This window comes from Podarcis tiliguerta, assembly GCF_965153285.1.
Source record: "Podarcis tiliguerta genome assembly, chromosome: 9".
Taxonomy (NCBI): Eukaryota; Metazoa; Chordata; class Lepidosauria; order Squamata; family Lacertidae; genus Podarcis; species Podarcis tiliguerta.
In genome coordinates, this window is record NC_139542.1 from 14,473,325 (window position 1) to 14,488,878 (window position 15,554).

A 15,554-nucleotide genomic window follows, 5' to 3' on the forward strand; every position below is an offset into this window, starting at 1 on the left:
CCTTGGGCAAGAACAAGCCATACTTCCTCCTGGCAGCCCACTGCATATCAAGGAAGGAAGTAAGTGATGGGGGCAGAAAGAGAGACACCAGCATAGAAGCCAGGGCAGTCTCAGATACAAGTGTTAGAATTCCTGCTCCTTGATTGCAGTCATGGGATTTTTGTCTATGGTGTATGTTTTGACTCCACAAAGTGGGAAGTGATGTAGACATGATGTTTTTTTTACTATGTTCCATGAAGTGGGACTATTGTCCTTTGTTCTCTCTCTTTGCTGTCTGATGCTAGAGAGAGGGAGCCATGTTGCAGTGCTCTGTGTGTGTTTATATGTAAATAAAGTAGATTCGCCAAAGTGCTGAGTTGCTGAGGTCTGTCACACGAACTGCACAGACTCTGCAGATCCCTAAGTGTGCTGTTGTCTGTTGGCATCGGTCGCAGTAATGTTCGGGCAGAAGAAAGCTTTTGAAGCTCCCAAACAATTGACCAGGAGGGAGGGAACATGCCAGTTGGGCATGTGTCTCTGCCAGGGTCCTACTCGAGTGTAGGCTGAGCTCCTGACAACAAGATCCAGAAGAAATCCCAGATTCATGCAACATAGAGCCTGCATGTGATCCATGCCAGTTCCTGAGGTGTCATGACCACAGTGTTGCCAACCTCCTGGACAAATCATGTGGAAGATCCCACACACATGAACCAGCTTTAGATTCACTTCCTTTTGGGACTACCTTGCTTTATTGCATCTTCAACTCCCACCTGAGGTCAGCGCCTTTGCTTTCTTGAAGTGCTTACAATGGTACCACGGACACATTTCGGTCTTCACACGTGTTTGGCTGTGACTGTAAATGTTACATATGTGTTCATGGTGACCTGCTGTGCTTCCATGTTTCTTGTTTATGGAGTGGAGGAAGGGACAACCCCGGGCTGTGTAATCAGCCTGACAGCCGTTTCCACAAGGTCTGCCATGCCACAAAGCAAAAAATGTTGTTGACACAGCAACTGCTGGAAAGGAAGTCGATGACAACAAGGGGCTGGAATGAAAAGAGCCCTGGATCTGGGCTGCCTAATTGCAAAGGAAAGGATTTGTGACTGTTTGCAGTATTTAAAGCCTTTGTATTATATTCCTAGGGGCAGCTTAGAGACCAGTAGTGGTGGCTATTCCGCTGGACAATCAAATGAACAATTAACTCATCTCTGTCTCGCTCTTGTCTGTACATGGCTATGCCAGCATACCTTATTTAAAGGGGGAGAAAGGAATGGGAAGTGGGGAAGAGTTAATACAGAGGGGCCAGGAATTTAGAAAATCCTCAGGGTATGTACTCTCTAATTAAATTCTGTGCTAATCACTCCAAATAGCAGGCTTGCTGCTTGCCATAGTTACAGGGAGGGATTTAGATATGGCTGCCTTTGACAGGCAAACAAAATTGTGATACAGACGTCCTGAAGGTTTTTGAGCGGGATCGTCTCTTTCGCAGAAGCATTTCTTTACCTGCCGCAGCAGGATTGCACACTACTGAGTGGTGGTTTGTTTTCTTATGCTGGGCTGCAATGGGGTTTTAAAAGCGCCTGTTTACATGACCAGCTGACCTGGGATAAGGGGTAGCTGCTGTTAGAAAGAAACGAAACAACGAATACTTCAGAAAACAGAGAAGAAAGCAATCCCAGTTTACAAAACAGTAATACCAGTGGCAGCCTTGTGGAAAGATTAGCAAGCTGGGAGTTGCTTATTTGAAACTGGGGCACAGTGAAGCAGCCACCTGGACAATTGATTTGGGGCGTCAGGAAAGTCCAGCAACTGGTTAGTTGCTTAATATATAATTGAGAGCCGGTTTGGTAATGTAGTTAATGTTGGGACTATGGCCTAGCAGGTCAGGGATCAGTCCCCTCTTAGCCATGAACCTCACTGGGGCCATCACTGCCTCTCAGCCTAATCTACTTCATGGGTTTGTTGTAGAGATTAAATGAGGAGGAGGAGAACCATTTATGTCACCATGAGTTCTTTGAAGAAAAATATGGGATACAGGTGAAATAAAGAAAGAATACGTATTTTTTACTGCCAGGGAATGGGAGAAATGGTGCTGAAATAGCTTGCATGCCTTATATATATATATATATGTATAGATTTATTTATTTGGTTTTTCAAATTAACATATTACACTCACATATCTAACATACATTATAAAATCAAGATTCCAAAGAATTTCCTGGACTTCCCTCCTTCCCTTTGTGGGTCCTATTGTTAGTAATTTCCTCCTACATCTTTTATAATAATCCAAATATTTTACATCTCCATTATATCCAAAATTCACCATTAAACTACAAGTGTTATTCCAATCCTACTAATGATTTTAAAGGAAAATTTTTAAGTTTTCCACACCACATTCCTTATTAAAATTCTGGTCTTCCTGATTTCTGATTCTTCCGGTCATTTTGCCATTTCGGCATAATCCCTCAATTTAATCTGCCATTAATCTCTGGTTGGGACTTTATCTTCTTTCCATGGTCACATACATAAATAATCTTTTCTGCTCCATTGGGATTTCAGCATCTAGATTTCCTTTAAAAAAAGGCTTCGGGGTTTTTTTTAGAAAAAGTTATTTTAAACGCTTTTTTCAATTCATTATATATCATTTCCCAAAATTCCTTTACTAAGTAAAAGGTAGTAGTAGTAGTAACTTGGCTGTCGTTTGGTACAGTGCCTCTTGGCTTGGGGCAGAACACCTTCACCTGATTCTCCTCAGGCAGAAAGCACCTTGAGTCTTCTAACTTTAAGCTCCCTTGGATGTTCCCAAGATCTATATTAATAATAATAATTTATTATTTGTACCCCGCCCATCTGGCTGGGTTTCCCCAGCCACTCTGGGCGGCTTCCAACAAAGATTAAAAATACATTAAAATGTCACACATTAAAAACTTCCCTGAACAAGGCTGCCTTCAGGTAGTTGTTTATCTCTTTGACATCTGGTGGGAGGGCATTCCGCAGGGCAGGTGCCACTACCGAGAAGGCCCTCTGCCTGGTTCCCTGTAGCTTTGCTTCTCGTAATGAGGCAACCGCCAGAAGGCCCTTGGCGCTGGACCTCAGCGTTAGGAGGGAGAGAAAATGTGTCTGTGTACGTTCCCCACACAACCCATAATTTTATACACATTTAACAGTCTTATTTACCACACAACAACACTGCCTCTAGAGGCAAAATGATTTTATATTCCCAAAAATGTCAAGTACAAAATCAGTTACTGGGGTGCCCAGTGTCTATCTCCCTGCGGTGTGAGCAGAAACTGAGTTACTCTCTGTTGCTCCCTCACCCAAAAACTTTTCCTGATTTTTTCATGAGCAGCTGGTGGAGGAAAAATGAAAAACTGGAACTGCCAACCTCCCTTAAGTTTATTTAAATGGAAGAAAGCAGAGCATGGTGAAAATGGTGTGTTTGGGAACTGGCGAAGCTGACGGGAAAAATCCCAAACCAGCATGATCTAGTATTCCGAAAGTACCGGAGCAAATTTATACAATATTTGAAAGAATATTATAAGCAATTAACATCACTAGTAGGGTTGTCTGAAGACTTGCAATGAGGAAATTTCTCCCTTTTCTTATTTATTTAAATTTTGAGGTATTTTGTAATGAGTGTAATTAGAACTAGAAAAACGTATAAAATGTGTTGATATAAAGGTTAATTTTGAAAGCCGTGAGATGGGAGGGAAGGAAGTCGACGGGCTCTAGAGAGCCAGAGAGGTAAAGTGGATAATAATGATGTGATTATATATTGTTAAATGGGAAACTAATAAAAATTATAAATATTTTTTATAAATTATTAAAGAAAAAGTGCACCAAATTTTAAAGGGGTTCCTTTTTCACTGTTTCCTCTTAAAGAGCATGGCGCAGAGTTCCCTCCAAAAGAGCAATGTTCTCCTAAGGCAAAGGTGCTGCAAAATTGGGGTCCATTTCTCCTCCTTTGCCAAAGTACTTGCCAAGAGAGATAGAGGGATTCCCTGAGGGGACCGCACTTTGCAGTACTTCCTTTAGAGTGACTGCAACGTCTTCATGACTCCCTCCCAATTTCCCTTGCAAAGAGATTTGGAGCATCATACTCTGCGTTGTGGTTCAGATAATCTCTTTCAAAGTGGTTCTCGCTGCATTTGAATGGAAGCAATGTGCAGTGCAATGCCCACCGCATGTTGTCTGAACAGATGAGGACAATGCTTTCAATATCGAGGAACTCGCCATGTTAGAAAGGGAACATTTTTGCTCGTCTGGGAATGTTCAGGGATGCAGGAGAGGATATATTGTTTGATTGTATCCTTTCCAACTTGTGCTAACAAGTTCTACAATTTAGCAGAGTAACACCCCCCCCCTTTTAAACTTGCACAGTGGATGCCTTTGCTCAGACTTGCTAAAGCCTCTAAAATAAGTTTCATTGGTAATTCCCCATTTAAAGGTAAAGGGTAAAGGGACCCCTGACCGTTAGGTCCAGTCATGGACAATTCTGGGGTTGTGGCGCTCATCTCACTTTATTGGCCGAAGGAGCCGGCGTACAGCTTCCGGGTCATGTGGCCAGCATGACTAAGCCGCTTCTGGGGAACCAGGGCAGCGCACAGAAACGCCATTTACCTTCCCGCCGGAGCGGTACCTATTTATCTACTTGCCCTTTGACGTGCTTCCAAACTGCTAGGTTGGCAGGAGCAGGGACTGAACAATGGGAGCTCACCCCATCACAGGGATTCAAACCGCCGACCTTCTGATCAGCAAGCCCTAGGCTCTGTGGTTTAACCCACAGCACTACCCGCGTCCCAATTCTCCATTTAGTCCCTCATAAAAAGATAGACACGACACAGTCTTCTATGAAAGTATATAAAAAAGAGTTTACTCACACATTCTGTTTACAATTGGTTCCCAGAAGGCAGACTTAAGTTACAAAAGTAATATACCTGGACTGTCCCATAAAGAGACAGTTCATTTGTCCTCTCAAGCCAAGAGAGCATCTGTGGCTAAGCAGATGTTTCTTCTTCAACGAATGTAGTCAGAGAGAGAGAGATGGCTGACCAGTCCTGCTCTTTTGTTACCTGGGCAAGTGAGGTCACATCCACCTCTAGTCACATGCAGAGGAAATCTGTCCCAGCCTAGGAGGAAACAAGAAGTTCCAACTGGCTGGTCCAGACATCCCCTTTTTATTTCCACTCTAGGGATGTTGTACTTGACTGCTCTGTGTCTCACATCCCACAGTATGCTCCCCAAAACACTGTCAAAATGGGTGGGGGGATTTTTTCTAGGGGAAAGTAGCCCCCAATTTCTGTGCCGCCCTGAGAGCCTCTGTGCTCCTAGCAATCATAGATGGCTCAGAGATTAGCAGGAACGCTCCCCAGTTCAGATATGTGATATCTGAAACGCCAGGTATTTGAAAACCTGGTATCTCTCTCATTTTAGAAATTATGCTCTGGTGCGAGCAGCTCACATCTCATTAGGCAGGCTCACCATCCACCTCTAGAATAGTTATTAAGGCCAATACCGCAATAATACTCTGCAACGAATAGGAGCTGCTTTGGCCTGAGGAAGTATTCTGTGTAAATCTTATTTTACAACATCACCACCTAGTGGTAATATATAGATATACAGAGCAATTTCCAAAGCCTTCCACCTGCTGAGCTCATTAAAAATATTGCAACCTGCAGAGTGCAGGGTGCACGGGTTTAGTTTGAGCTACAAACAACGGCAAAGAATTACACACGGTTTGGAAATAAATGGATAGAGATAATTTTTCTCACTCTTTTATAATTTGGAAAAACTCAGGGGTTATCTTATCAAGTCGATTAGGAGTAGCTTCCAGACAGACCTAAGACAAAAAAAGAGGAAGCATTCATTTTGCGCACAGAAATTAAGTGACTTACAGAATTTGCTGCCTTAGGATGTGGCAATGGTGGCTGGCTTAGCTGGGTTTAGACCAGTTCTTAGAGGAGAATAACTCTGTCAAGAGAAGGAATTCTTGATGAATTCACTTTCTTTGAACTGCAATGAGAAGTGACCTAAGCCACGACTCTCGGACAAATGTGCAAATTGCAGCATACAGATTGTTAAATTGTGGGTGAACATATCAGACGACACAGCGATTCTTCAAACAGCTCTTGTTTATTCACAGGCCAGAACAGAACTGAACTGAAGGGTTCAGCCAGCCTGCTTATATAGAGCTCCACTAGAACGCAACAGTAACCATTTTCTGTAACTATCCAATCACTGAACGTCACTTTCAATCCCTTATTTGCATATGTGGACCTGAGTGAAAACTATCTACAGTATCCCCCTGCTGGCCCAGGGTGAGAACTTCAGTACATAACACAAATCCTTCAGATGACAAACGTCTCAAAATTTACAGTCCTTTTGCGTATTTCAGGATGAAACACATTTAGAAATGTTTGCGTTGAAATAAAATATGTACCTCAACACATTTTTTTGCAATAAAATACATAATAAAATATGTATTTAGATCTGCACGAAAACAGCAATAGCTTTCTAGGTGCCTTGTGCTACATTATCAGCAGTAATCTCATCCCTTCCCTCCCAACAGAAACACAGATGTACACACAGTGGCCTCGCTTTTGAAGCTGTACCTCAGAGAGCTCCCAGAGCCAGTCATTCCGTACGCCAAATACGAAGACTTTCTCGCCTGTGCCAAACTACTCAGCAAGGAAGAGGAAACGGTGAGTTTGCGGCCTTGATTCCAGTGTGTGAAATTCTCAGGTGCTTGTCCGTCTTATTGCGGGATATTGAATGAAGTGATTTAACTCCTGTTTGGTCGCCTTTGTTTTATGTTGGCTGTTTCTATGACACACCATAGAAACTTGGGACTTGGAACGAAGATATTGGAGATACACTTCAGAGGTCCAGACTATGGGAAGCCCGGGGGGGGGGGGATATACTTAATAATTTGAACTGTAATTTGGTTGCTTTTTTATTTTAGTTTATTGTTTTTAATTGGATTATGATATGGATATGCTAATTGGCTGTTTTTATTGCAAAATCAATAAAAATGATAAAAAAAGAAACTTTGGAAACTGCCTTATACCAACCAGTTCAGACTATTTGTCCATGTAGCTCAGCATTGTCTCCTGACAGTGCCTCTCCAAAGTCTCAGGCACCGCTATTTCTGGCTCCTTTTTTCATTGGAGATGCTAGAGATTCAACTTGGGACCTCATTCTTGCTCTACCACTGAGCTCTGGCCCCTCCCCATACACCTGAGAATGGGACAAAGGCCACATCCATACTGTCCATTTAAAACACTATGATACCACTTTAAACAGTCGTGGCTTCTCCCAAAGAATCCTGGGAGCTTTAGTTTTTGCTAAGGGTTTCACTGCGAGTTGTAAGGAGATCCATTCTCCACTCTCAGAGCTACAGAAGAACCAGACGTGCTTAGTGTTGGGATACTGCCAGGGAGACAAAGTCCATCATGACTCCACGTCGTCTCCGGACGTCCATCGATCTCCCGTAGACACACAGTATCAGCAATTAGCGACACGAGCTCCAGAAATAGCTTGCCACATTCCAGAGCTGATGCACGCTCTATCAGCAGATAATGCACAGCGAAAGATGCACTCAGGAGAGCATTATTTACAAGTTTATTCAGCATTGATCAGAACAAAGAAAACATGACTGCCTGTTTCAGTGTCTCAGACACACAGAGAGAACGAAAGTATAGACACAACAGAAACATCCTGTGAACAGAAATACGCAGGCTGTGACACAAACATCCTGCTCCCTTTTAAGGTGGAATGGAAATATCCTAACACTTAGAAGCTGCTCCATCATGGGCCTTCTAACCATCTCCTGGAACCAAACATGCTAAGCCAACCAGCGCATTCCTTTCGCAATCAGAAATGGGTGTTTGTAGGTGGCAGCTGTGAATTGTCTCAAGACATGTGAGCAGCTCCAATCGCCCATCACAATCTGTATGGGTAGTTTTTAAAGGAAAGTGGGAAGTATTATGTTTTGGTCCCTTTCTTTGGGGTTTCTAATGCTGCAGATCTCATTTTCGCACAGGGGCTGAACGAACTGGTGAAGCAAGTGAAGAGTTTGCCTCCTGTCAACTTCAACCTGCTGAAGTATATTTGCAGGTAAATATCCGGACAAGAATCTCAAAGCATCGATTGCCTTAGCGCTCCCAAAGACATCATTAGATAGAACAGTTTTCTGTGAACAGCTCTTTAAGGAGTAACAACAGAACAGTTAAATATTAACTTCTTCTACATCTTCTTCTTGTTGTTGCTGTTATCATTATTGATTTATTACCTGCCCTTTGCTGTAAGGTCCCAGGGCAAACGTTTAAAGCAGCTTAAAGTAAATTATGAGAGTGGGCCCTAAAATCTCTCTCTCTCAAAGTCAGAGTAAAGAAGTGTCTCTGTGAAAGCTGTATAATGAAGACACCAAATTCACCTCTGTGGGGAAAGAATATACTACTACCAATAATAATAATAATTTATATGCCACCCATCTGACTGGGTTACCTCAGGTACTCTGGGTGGCTTCCAACAAATTAAAACACATCAAACATTAAAATCTTCTCTAAACAGGGCTGCCTTCAGATGTCTTGTAAAAGTCAGATAGTTGTTTATTTCCTTTACATCTGATGGGAGGGCATTCCATAGGGCGGGCGCCACTACCAAGTAGGCCCTCTGCCTAGTTCCTCTATAACTTCACTTCTCACAGTGAGGGAACTGTCAGAAGGCCCTCGGAGTTGGACCTCAGTTTCCTGGCTGAATGATGGGGGTGGAGACACTCCTTCAGATACTCAGGGCCAAAGCCATTTAGGGCTTTCAAGATTAGCACCAGCACTTTAATTATGCTTAGAAATGTACTGGGAGCCAGTGTAAGTCTTTCAGGACTGGTGTTATTATATGGCCCCAGCGACCGCTCCCAGTAACCAGTCTGGTAGCTCCACTCAAAACAAGACACTCCCTATCTGCAGACTTACATTCAAATAAAAAAATAAAAATACAACACACAAAGGAAAAGAGACAAGGGGGGAATTATATCAGGGGGTAGGATGGGGTGAGGGAGTATGTCTCCTTTGCACATTTATGCATAATTGCTAATTGCATGAATAGCATCTCAACTGATTCAGCCCTGTCATTTATAATTGACTGAATCCTGATTCTGGATTCCCCTCCCCTCCCCCATGCTTTTTTGGATGCATTAACAGATTCCTCGATGAAGTTCAGTCCTATTCCGGAGTCAACAAAATGAGCGTGCAAAACCTGGCTACTGTGTTTGGTCCCAACATCCTGCGTCCCAAAGTGGAGGATCCCTTGACCATCATGGAAGGTGAGTGAGAAAGCAAAAGCCGCTTCAAAGGTTCAGTTAGCTGGTCTGAGGATCCTGAAATGAACATTGATGCAACAGTAGGGTTTAATTTAATATAGTAAAAACACTTCGTGGAACTTGAAAACAACCAAATAGCAGCATGTGCAGCTGTGCAAAATACAAGAGGACCAGATCTGATGTAACAGGCTGTATTTACGCAAGACTTGGAGGGGATGCGGATGGCGCTGTGGGTTAAACCACAGAGCCTAGGACTTGCCGATCAGAAGGTCGGCGGTTCAAATCCCTGCGATGGGGTGAGCTCCCGTTGCTCAGTCCCTGCTCGTGCCAACCTAGCAGTTCAAAAGCACGTCAAAGTGCAAGTAGATAAATAGGTACCGCTCTGGCGGGAAGGTAAACGGTGTTTCCGTGCGCTGCTCTGGTTTGCCAGAAGCGGTTTAGTCATACTGGCCACATGACCCGGAAGCTGTACCAATAAAGCGAGATGAGCGCCGCAACCCCAGAGTCATCCACAACTGGACCTAAAGGTCAGGGGTACCTTTACCTTTACCTAGTTGCTTGGAGCAGAACCATGGCATCTATATTGGAAGCATGCATCAAGTAAAATTAAGAATCAAGTGTAATAAAAAGAATAGCCTCCTGGATCAGGCCCATGGCTCATCTTAGTTCAGCAACCTGTTCTCACAGCAGTCAACCAAGATTTTAGTTTAGCTATGATTTGGGGTCCCCTGTGTGGACACAAAACATAGCAGCAAAGTCATTTGTTTGTTTGACTATTTGCTTTGCACCAGAAAACCGTGCAAACGTTTCTACATACAAATATCGTAACTCAAAATATTTACAAAAATATATAATTATACTGGTGTTTTTTAAAGGAAAGGGCTCTTGGCAGAGCTGTTCTCTACTGCCTGAATTTCAGCAGATTTGCCTTTTTTATATATAGTTTTAATTCTATTCGATATTAATTACTTTTAAACTTCTCTTTCATGTTTTCAGCTTTTTGCAATTAGTCTGTTAGAATTTGTGTAAGCTGCTTTGAGTTACAATCTTACAAGAAGGCAGGATATAAATATTTTGTTGTTGTTTAGTCGTTTAGTTGTGTCCGACTCTTCGTGACCCCATGGACCAGAGCACGCTAGGCATTCCTGTCTTCCACTGCCTCGCCCAGTTTGGTCAAACTCATGCTGGTAGCTTCAAGAACACTGTCCAACCATCTCGTCCTCTGTCGTCCCCTTCTCCTTGTGCCCTCCATCTTTCCCAACATCAGGGTCTTTTCCAGGGAGTCTTTTCTTCTCATGTGGTGGCCAAAGTATTGGAGCCTCAGCTTCACGATCTGTCCTTCCAGTGAGCACTCAGGGCTGATTTCCTTCAGAATGGATAGATTTGATCTTCTTGCATTCCATGGGACTCTCAAGAGTCTCCTCCAGCACCATAATTCAAAAGCATCAATTCTTCGGCGATCAGCCTTCTTTATGGTCCAGCTCTCACTTCCATACATCACTACTGGGAAACCATGGCTTTAACTATATGGACCTTTGTCTGCAAGGTGATGTCTCTGCTTTTTAAGATGCTATCTAGGTTTGTCGATATAAATATAGCAATAATAATTTTAAAAGTTGAGTGACCGCTGCTGGGAAATATAGCGGTGGATGACATGAACTTCTGATCGTTCCAAGGCCTTGCCCTATCAAAGGAAGCTGTCTTCTACTGAGTCCATGATCATCCATGATTGGTGCATCTTGCTTCGTATTGTCTTCACTGACTGCCTGCAGCTCTCCAGAGTTTCAGACAGGAATCATCTTCAACCCAGCCTGCAAATCCCTGAAATCTAACTTAGAATAATGTGCTGTAAAACTGAACTATGAACCTTACCCTGATTCAGCGAAGGAGACCCTTAAGTTCCTAAAAAGGCATTAATGCCCAGCTGCAAAAATAAAAATAAAAAAAATCCAGATATCAGGTTCTTAGCTTCTTCCCCTTCTTCTTTAGCTTCTTTACATCCCTCTCATCAACAGATGATTTATTTTGCTAATTAGAGAGCGGAGGGAGAACAGCCTGCAAATGAAAGTGCTCCCTTGATTGCAGATGCTCATATTTCAGCTGCAATAATAATTTGTGCTCCCCCCCCCATAACTCATTAAATATGAGAAGTGAGATCACTGTTTGTGTAACTCATTTAGAAGGGCGCAAGAAACATCCATGCATGCTTTTGTTCCATAGCCCTGTGATGAGCATTGGGGGGTGGGGGAAGGCGGGAATCATCCTGATCAGAATTTCCAATCTCTGGGGCTGCAATCCTATGCACACTTACTAGGTAGCAAGTATCACTGAACTCAGTAGGGATCACGTCTCTGCGGGCATGTAAATCTGTATCAGGCTTTAGCTTAGACAGGCGTTTGGTGTATTTTGAGAATATCTTGGTTGATTGCTTTTTGAAAAGGGATGAAGCGTTTGCTTCGGCCGTCAAGGAAATAGTCCCATCACTCTGAATGACTTCATTTGCCCTCAGTGACATCAGCAAGCAGCCAAGGCTGATTGGCTATAAAGTGTCATGATGTCATCTTGCTCAGAAGCATCTGGCACATCAAATAATTATGCCTGGAAATGTGATTATAGCCTCCCAAAAAAGTGCCATTTCAGGAAGGATCAGATCAGAGGAAGGTGCCGCTTCTTGCCATATGCCCAAGGGTCAACAAACTTTTTCAGCAGGGGGCTGGTCCACTGTCCCTCAGACCTTGTGGGGGGCTGGACTATATTTTTGGGTGGAGGAATGAAAAAATTCCTATACCCCACAAATAACCCAGAGATGCATTTTAAATAAAAGGACACATTCTACTCATGTAAAAACACGCTGATTCCTGGACCATCCGCGGGCTGGATTCAGAAGGTGATTGGGCCAGATCCAGCCCCCGGGCCATAGTTTGCCTACCCATGGCCTAGCGTCAAAGTTGCGCTCCAAAAATTACCAAGGAAGTCATACTGATTGTGAGCTATGGCCTTCTACAGAAGGAAACATGGTCATTCATTATAATGCATTTCAAAACAATCTCCCTCCTGGCTTAAGGGAGCACGCTTTGATTTATAACATAAGCAGAAGCATACTCAGCACTGAAGAACTGTGCGATGCACTCTGGCGGCTGCACCCAGTCTCATTTTGGAGCGCTTAATGACATTTATATTAAATTGATTTAACATCCCTTCTCATTATGATGTGCTGCTCCAGTCGGCACAACTAAACATTGCAGAAATGGGGGGGGGGGGGTGAGGAGATAACTCAACTGCTCACTGCTGCAGGTTTCTGAGTCCAGCCAGCTACACCCTGTTCAAAACCTGGAGTAAAACTGAAGGGAACCTCAGAAATTGTAGTTAGACCATTCATCTTTTGATTCTTTATTTCTTTCCACCATGATTTTTGTTGTTGTTTTTGTTGTTGTGTTCCTAAAGCTGCTGGCTATTATGCTTAGATATTTGTCTTGCTCTGACATGACAGACTCAACCTTATCAGTATTCTGGAAACCACAGAAGAGTGACGTGTCCAAACTGGCATGGGGAAAGAAGGGAGATTGAGAGGGCCCTGTTTGATGGGCCACCTACAGTTGTGTAATTGGTTCATGGCAGCTGCTGATGTGATTGGGAAGAGGAGCCAACCTGTCTGGAGTTCAGCACATAAGTAAAAATTGGTGCAGGGTTGTTGAAAAACATGGATGATGCCCCATTGCTCTTCTGATGCAATTGGAGCTACAAGAATGGAACTATCCTGAGCTTGGGAGAGAAAGATCCCTTAATATAGGCTAGAAAATCTACAGGCTAATATAAAAGCCAAAGTATTGCAGGAGGGCTTCTTTCTTATTTTTTTTTTTTAATATATGTATAGCCCTTTTTACAACACAGAACATAGCAAACAATAAATGTCAATATCCCATAAAGAGTTTTGTAAGTGCAGATATAATCATGAGAAAATACAGATTTCTATTAAGTTAGGGGACAACTTGATCACCCTCATCTGCACGCATTCCAACATGTCAATTTCCTTCTTAAACTGGTACCCAGAATTGGACACAGCACTCCTTGTTGACATCATCCCATCTTTTGCAGGATGGCAACTACAAAGATGGGGAGGAAGCAAGGCATTGGCCCAAACCTGCAAAATGAGGGCAATTCAGCGGTCGGTTTCCATTGTGCTTTACTAACAACAATTAAGAGAGAGAAACAAATGATGAGTGACAAAAACTGGAAGGTGTCCTTCGCTTTCAGTTTTCACTAGGAAATTGATCACGTAGATACCAAGTCTTACAACAGATAGGCTTTGATACAAGCCTTCTTCTTCTTCAATGGTTACCTGCCTTTAAATGTCGGTTGTGTTTATGTGGTCTTCTTCTAGGTACTGTTGTTGTCCAGCAGCTGATGTCCATGATGATAAGTGAGCACGAGCTGCTGTTTCCCAAGGATGGGGACGTCCAAAGCGGGCAGGAGGTGAGCAATAACAACAATGAGGTCCAAAAGAAAGTAATTATCGGTCAGCTCCAGAACAAAGAAAACAACAACACCAAGGATTCCTCACCACTGAGACACTGTTCTTGGGATAAACCAGAGTCTCCCCAAAGAACCATTGTGGAGAACGGCTCTCCTACAGCTCAGCCTGGGAGCAAGTCAAATAGCCCAAGGAACAGCATCCACAAACTGGACATCACCAGAAGCCCACCCCTTATGGTGAAAAAAAACCCAGCGTTCAATAAAGGCAGTGGCATCGTCACCAACGGATCCTTCAGCAGCTCTGTGGAGGGTCAAGAGAAGACATCGCCAGCCTTGCCCAATGGTACCTTGCAGAGCAGAAGAACATCTTCCCTGAAAGGGCCAGTCACCAAAATGGGCACCCACAGCGTGCAGAACGGAGGGGTGCGAATGGGCATCTCCAGCACAGATGCCCATAGCAACTCTCTGAACAGCCGGAACCAAGGCTGGATGGCCAATGGGTACGTGACGCTGCGGGACAACAAACAGAAGGAGCCCACGGGGGACTCTGGCCAGCACAACAGACTCTCTACTTATGACAACGTGCACCAGCAGTTCTCCATACTGAACGCCGAAGACAAGCAGAGCGTCGACAGTGCGACTTGGTCCACCTCCTCCTGCGAAATTTCCCTCCCCGAACATTCCAACTCCTGCCGCTCCTCCACCACCACTTGCCCCGAGCAAGACTTTTATGGGGCCAATTTCGAAGACCCCGTTCTCCTGGATGAGCCCCAGCACGAAGACCTCTCCAACCAAGGAGATTACGAGAACAAAGGCGACCGCAGAAGCGTTGGGGGGCGCAGCAGCCGAGCAACGAGCAGCAGCGACAACAGCGAAACGTTTGTTGTCAACAACACGGGCAACCACAGTGCTTTGCATAGCCTCGTGTCGAGCTTAAAGCAGGAAATAGCGAAACAGAAGCTGGAGTATGAAACAAGGATAAGAAGGTAAGCTGCCAGGGTCAGAGCTCCCGTTCTTTATGGTGCAGTCCTATGCATGCCTACCCAGCAGTGAGCCCCATTGAGTTCAATGGGACTTTCCCCCAGGTAATAAGTGCACATAGAGGATTGTAGCCTAAAGCATTTATGTGCCAGTGCAATGAGGGCTGCATTATTCATCGGCTTAAATCCAACTAACCCAGTTCAAGAAGTATTCAGGTTGGGCAGCTCATGCTCCCCTCCAGGTGGGAAAAGCCATACATTATTTGCTAGTCAGGTGAGCGAAGATCATTACACTGGGGCCCTTCAGTCAGATCCCAAGGAAAAATCATTTAAATTATATATGCTCTGACATGAAGTGTTGCATTAACAATGAGCAAGAAAAAAGGTCAGGAGACGTTTTAGCACTCGGCTTAATTTATCTCATAGGGGATTATATATGGCTCGCATCTTCCCGTCTGAACCAAGTGATCAAAAAGTCCAGCCGTAAATGCTAACGAGTATCACAAAATTTATTTCGCTGCATGCCAGGGGACACCCGAAAAGGAAAATGTGTTTCTCAGTAGCTGCAAGTGCCAAAGTTCTTTGCTGTTTTTACATTCATAGCATGGATTTTAATGAGCTCAAGAGGCTTTGATTCCATTATAAAAAAATTGCAAATGAGCCTTAGAAATGGCTTCAACCTTTCAGAGCCCTAGGCCAGTTAAGTGCTGGACCGAGCCTAGTAAAGGCTCATATTTGGGGGTTGGGGGTTCATCAATATGCGGATGATACCCAGCTCTACCTCTCTTTTAAATCAGAACCAG

At 43.8% G+C, this 15,554-nt stretch overlaps 1 protein-coding gene across 6 annotated transcripts in view; it reads left to right on the forward strand.

Annotated features, from left to right (window-relative positions):
• The window catches only part of ARHGAP24 (Rho GTPase activating protein 24), a 368,221-nt gene that overhangs the window by 349,102 nt on the left and 3,565 nt on the right, over positions 1-15,554 (forward strand). For all 6 annotated transcript variants that reach the window (XM_083398349.1, XM_083398350.1, XM_083398351.1 and 3 more), the window contains 4 exons: positions 6,548-6,680; positions 8,021-8,094; positions 9,180-9,301; positions 13,680-14,757. In XM_083398349.1, the coding sequence (XP_083254475.1) occupies positions 6,548-6,680; positions 8,021-8,094; positions 9,180-9,301; positions 13,680-14,757 (1,407 nt within the window). The remainder of the gene's footprint in view (positions 1-6,547; positions 6,681-8,020; positions 8,095-9,179; positions 9,302-13,679; positions 14,758-15,554) is intronic.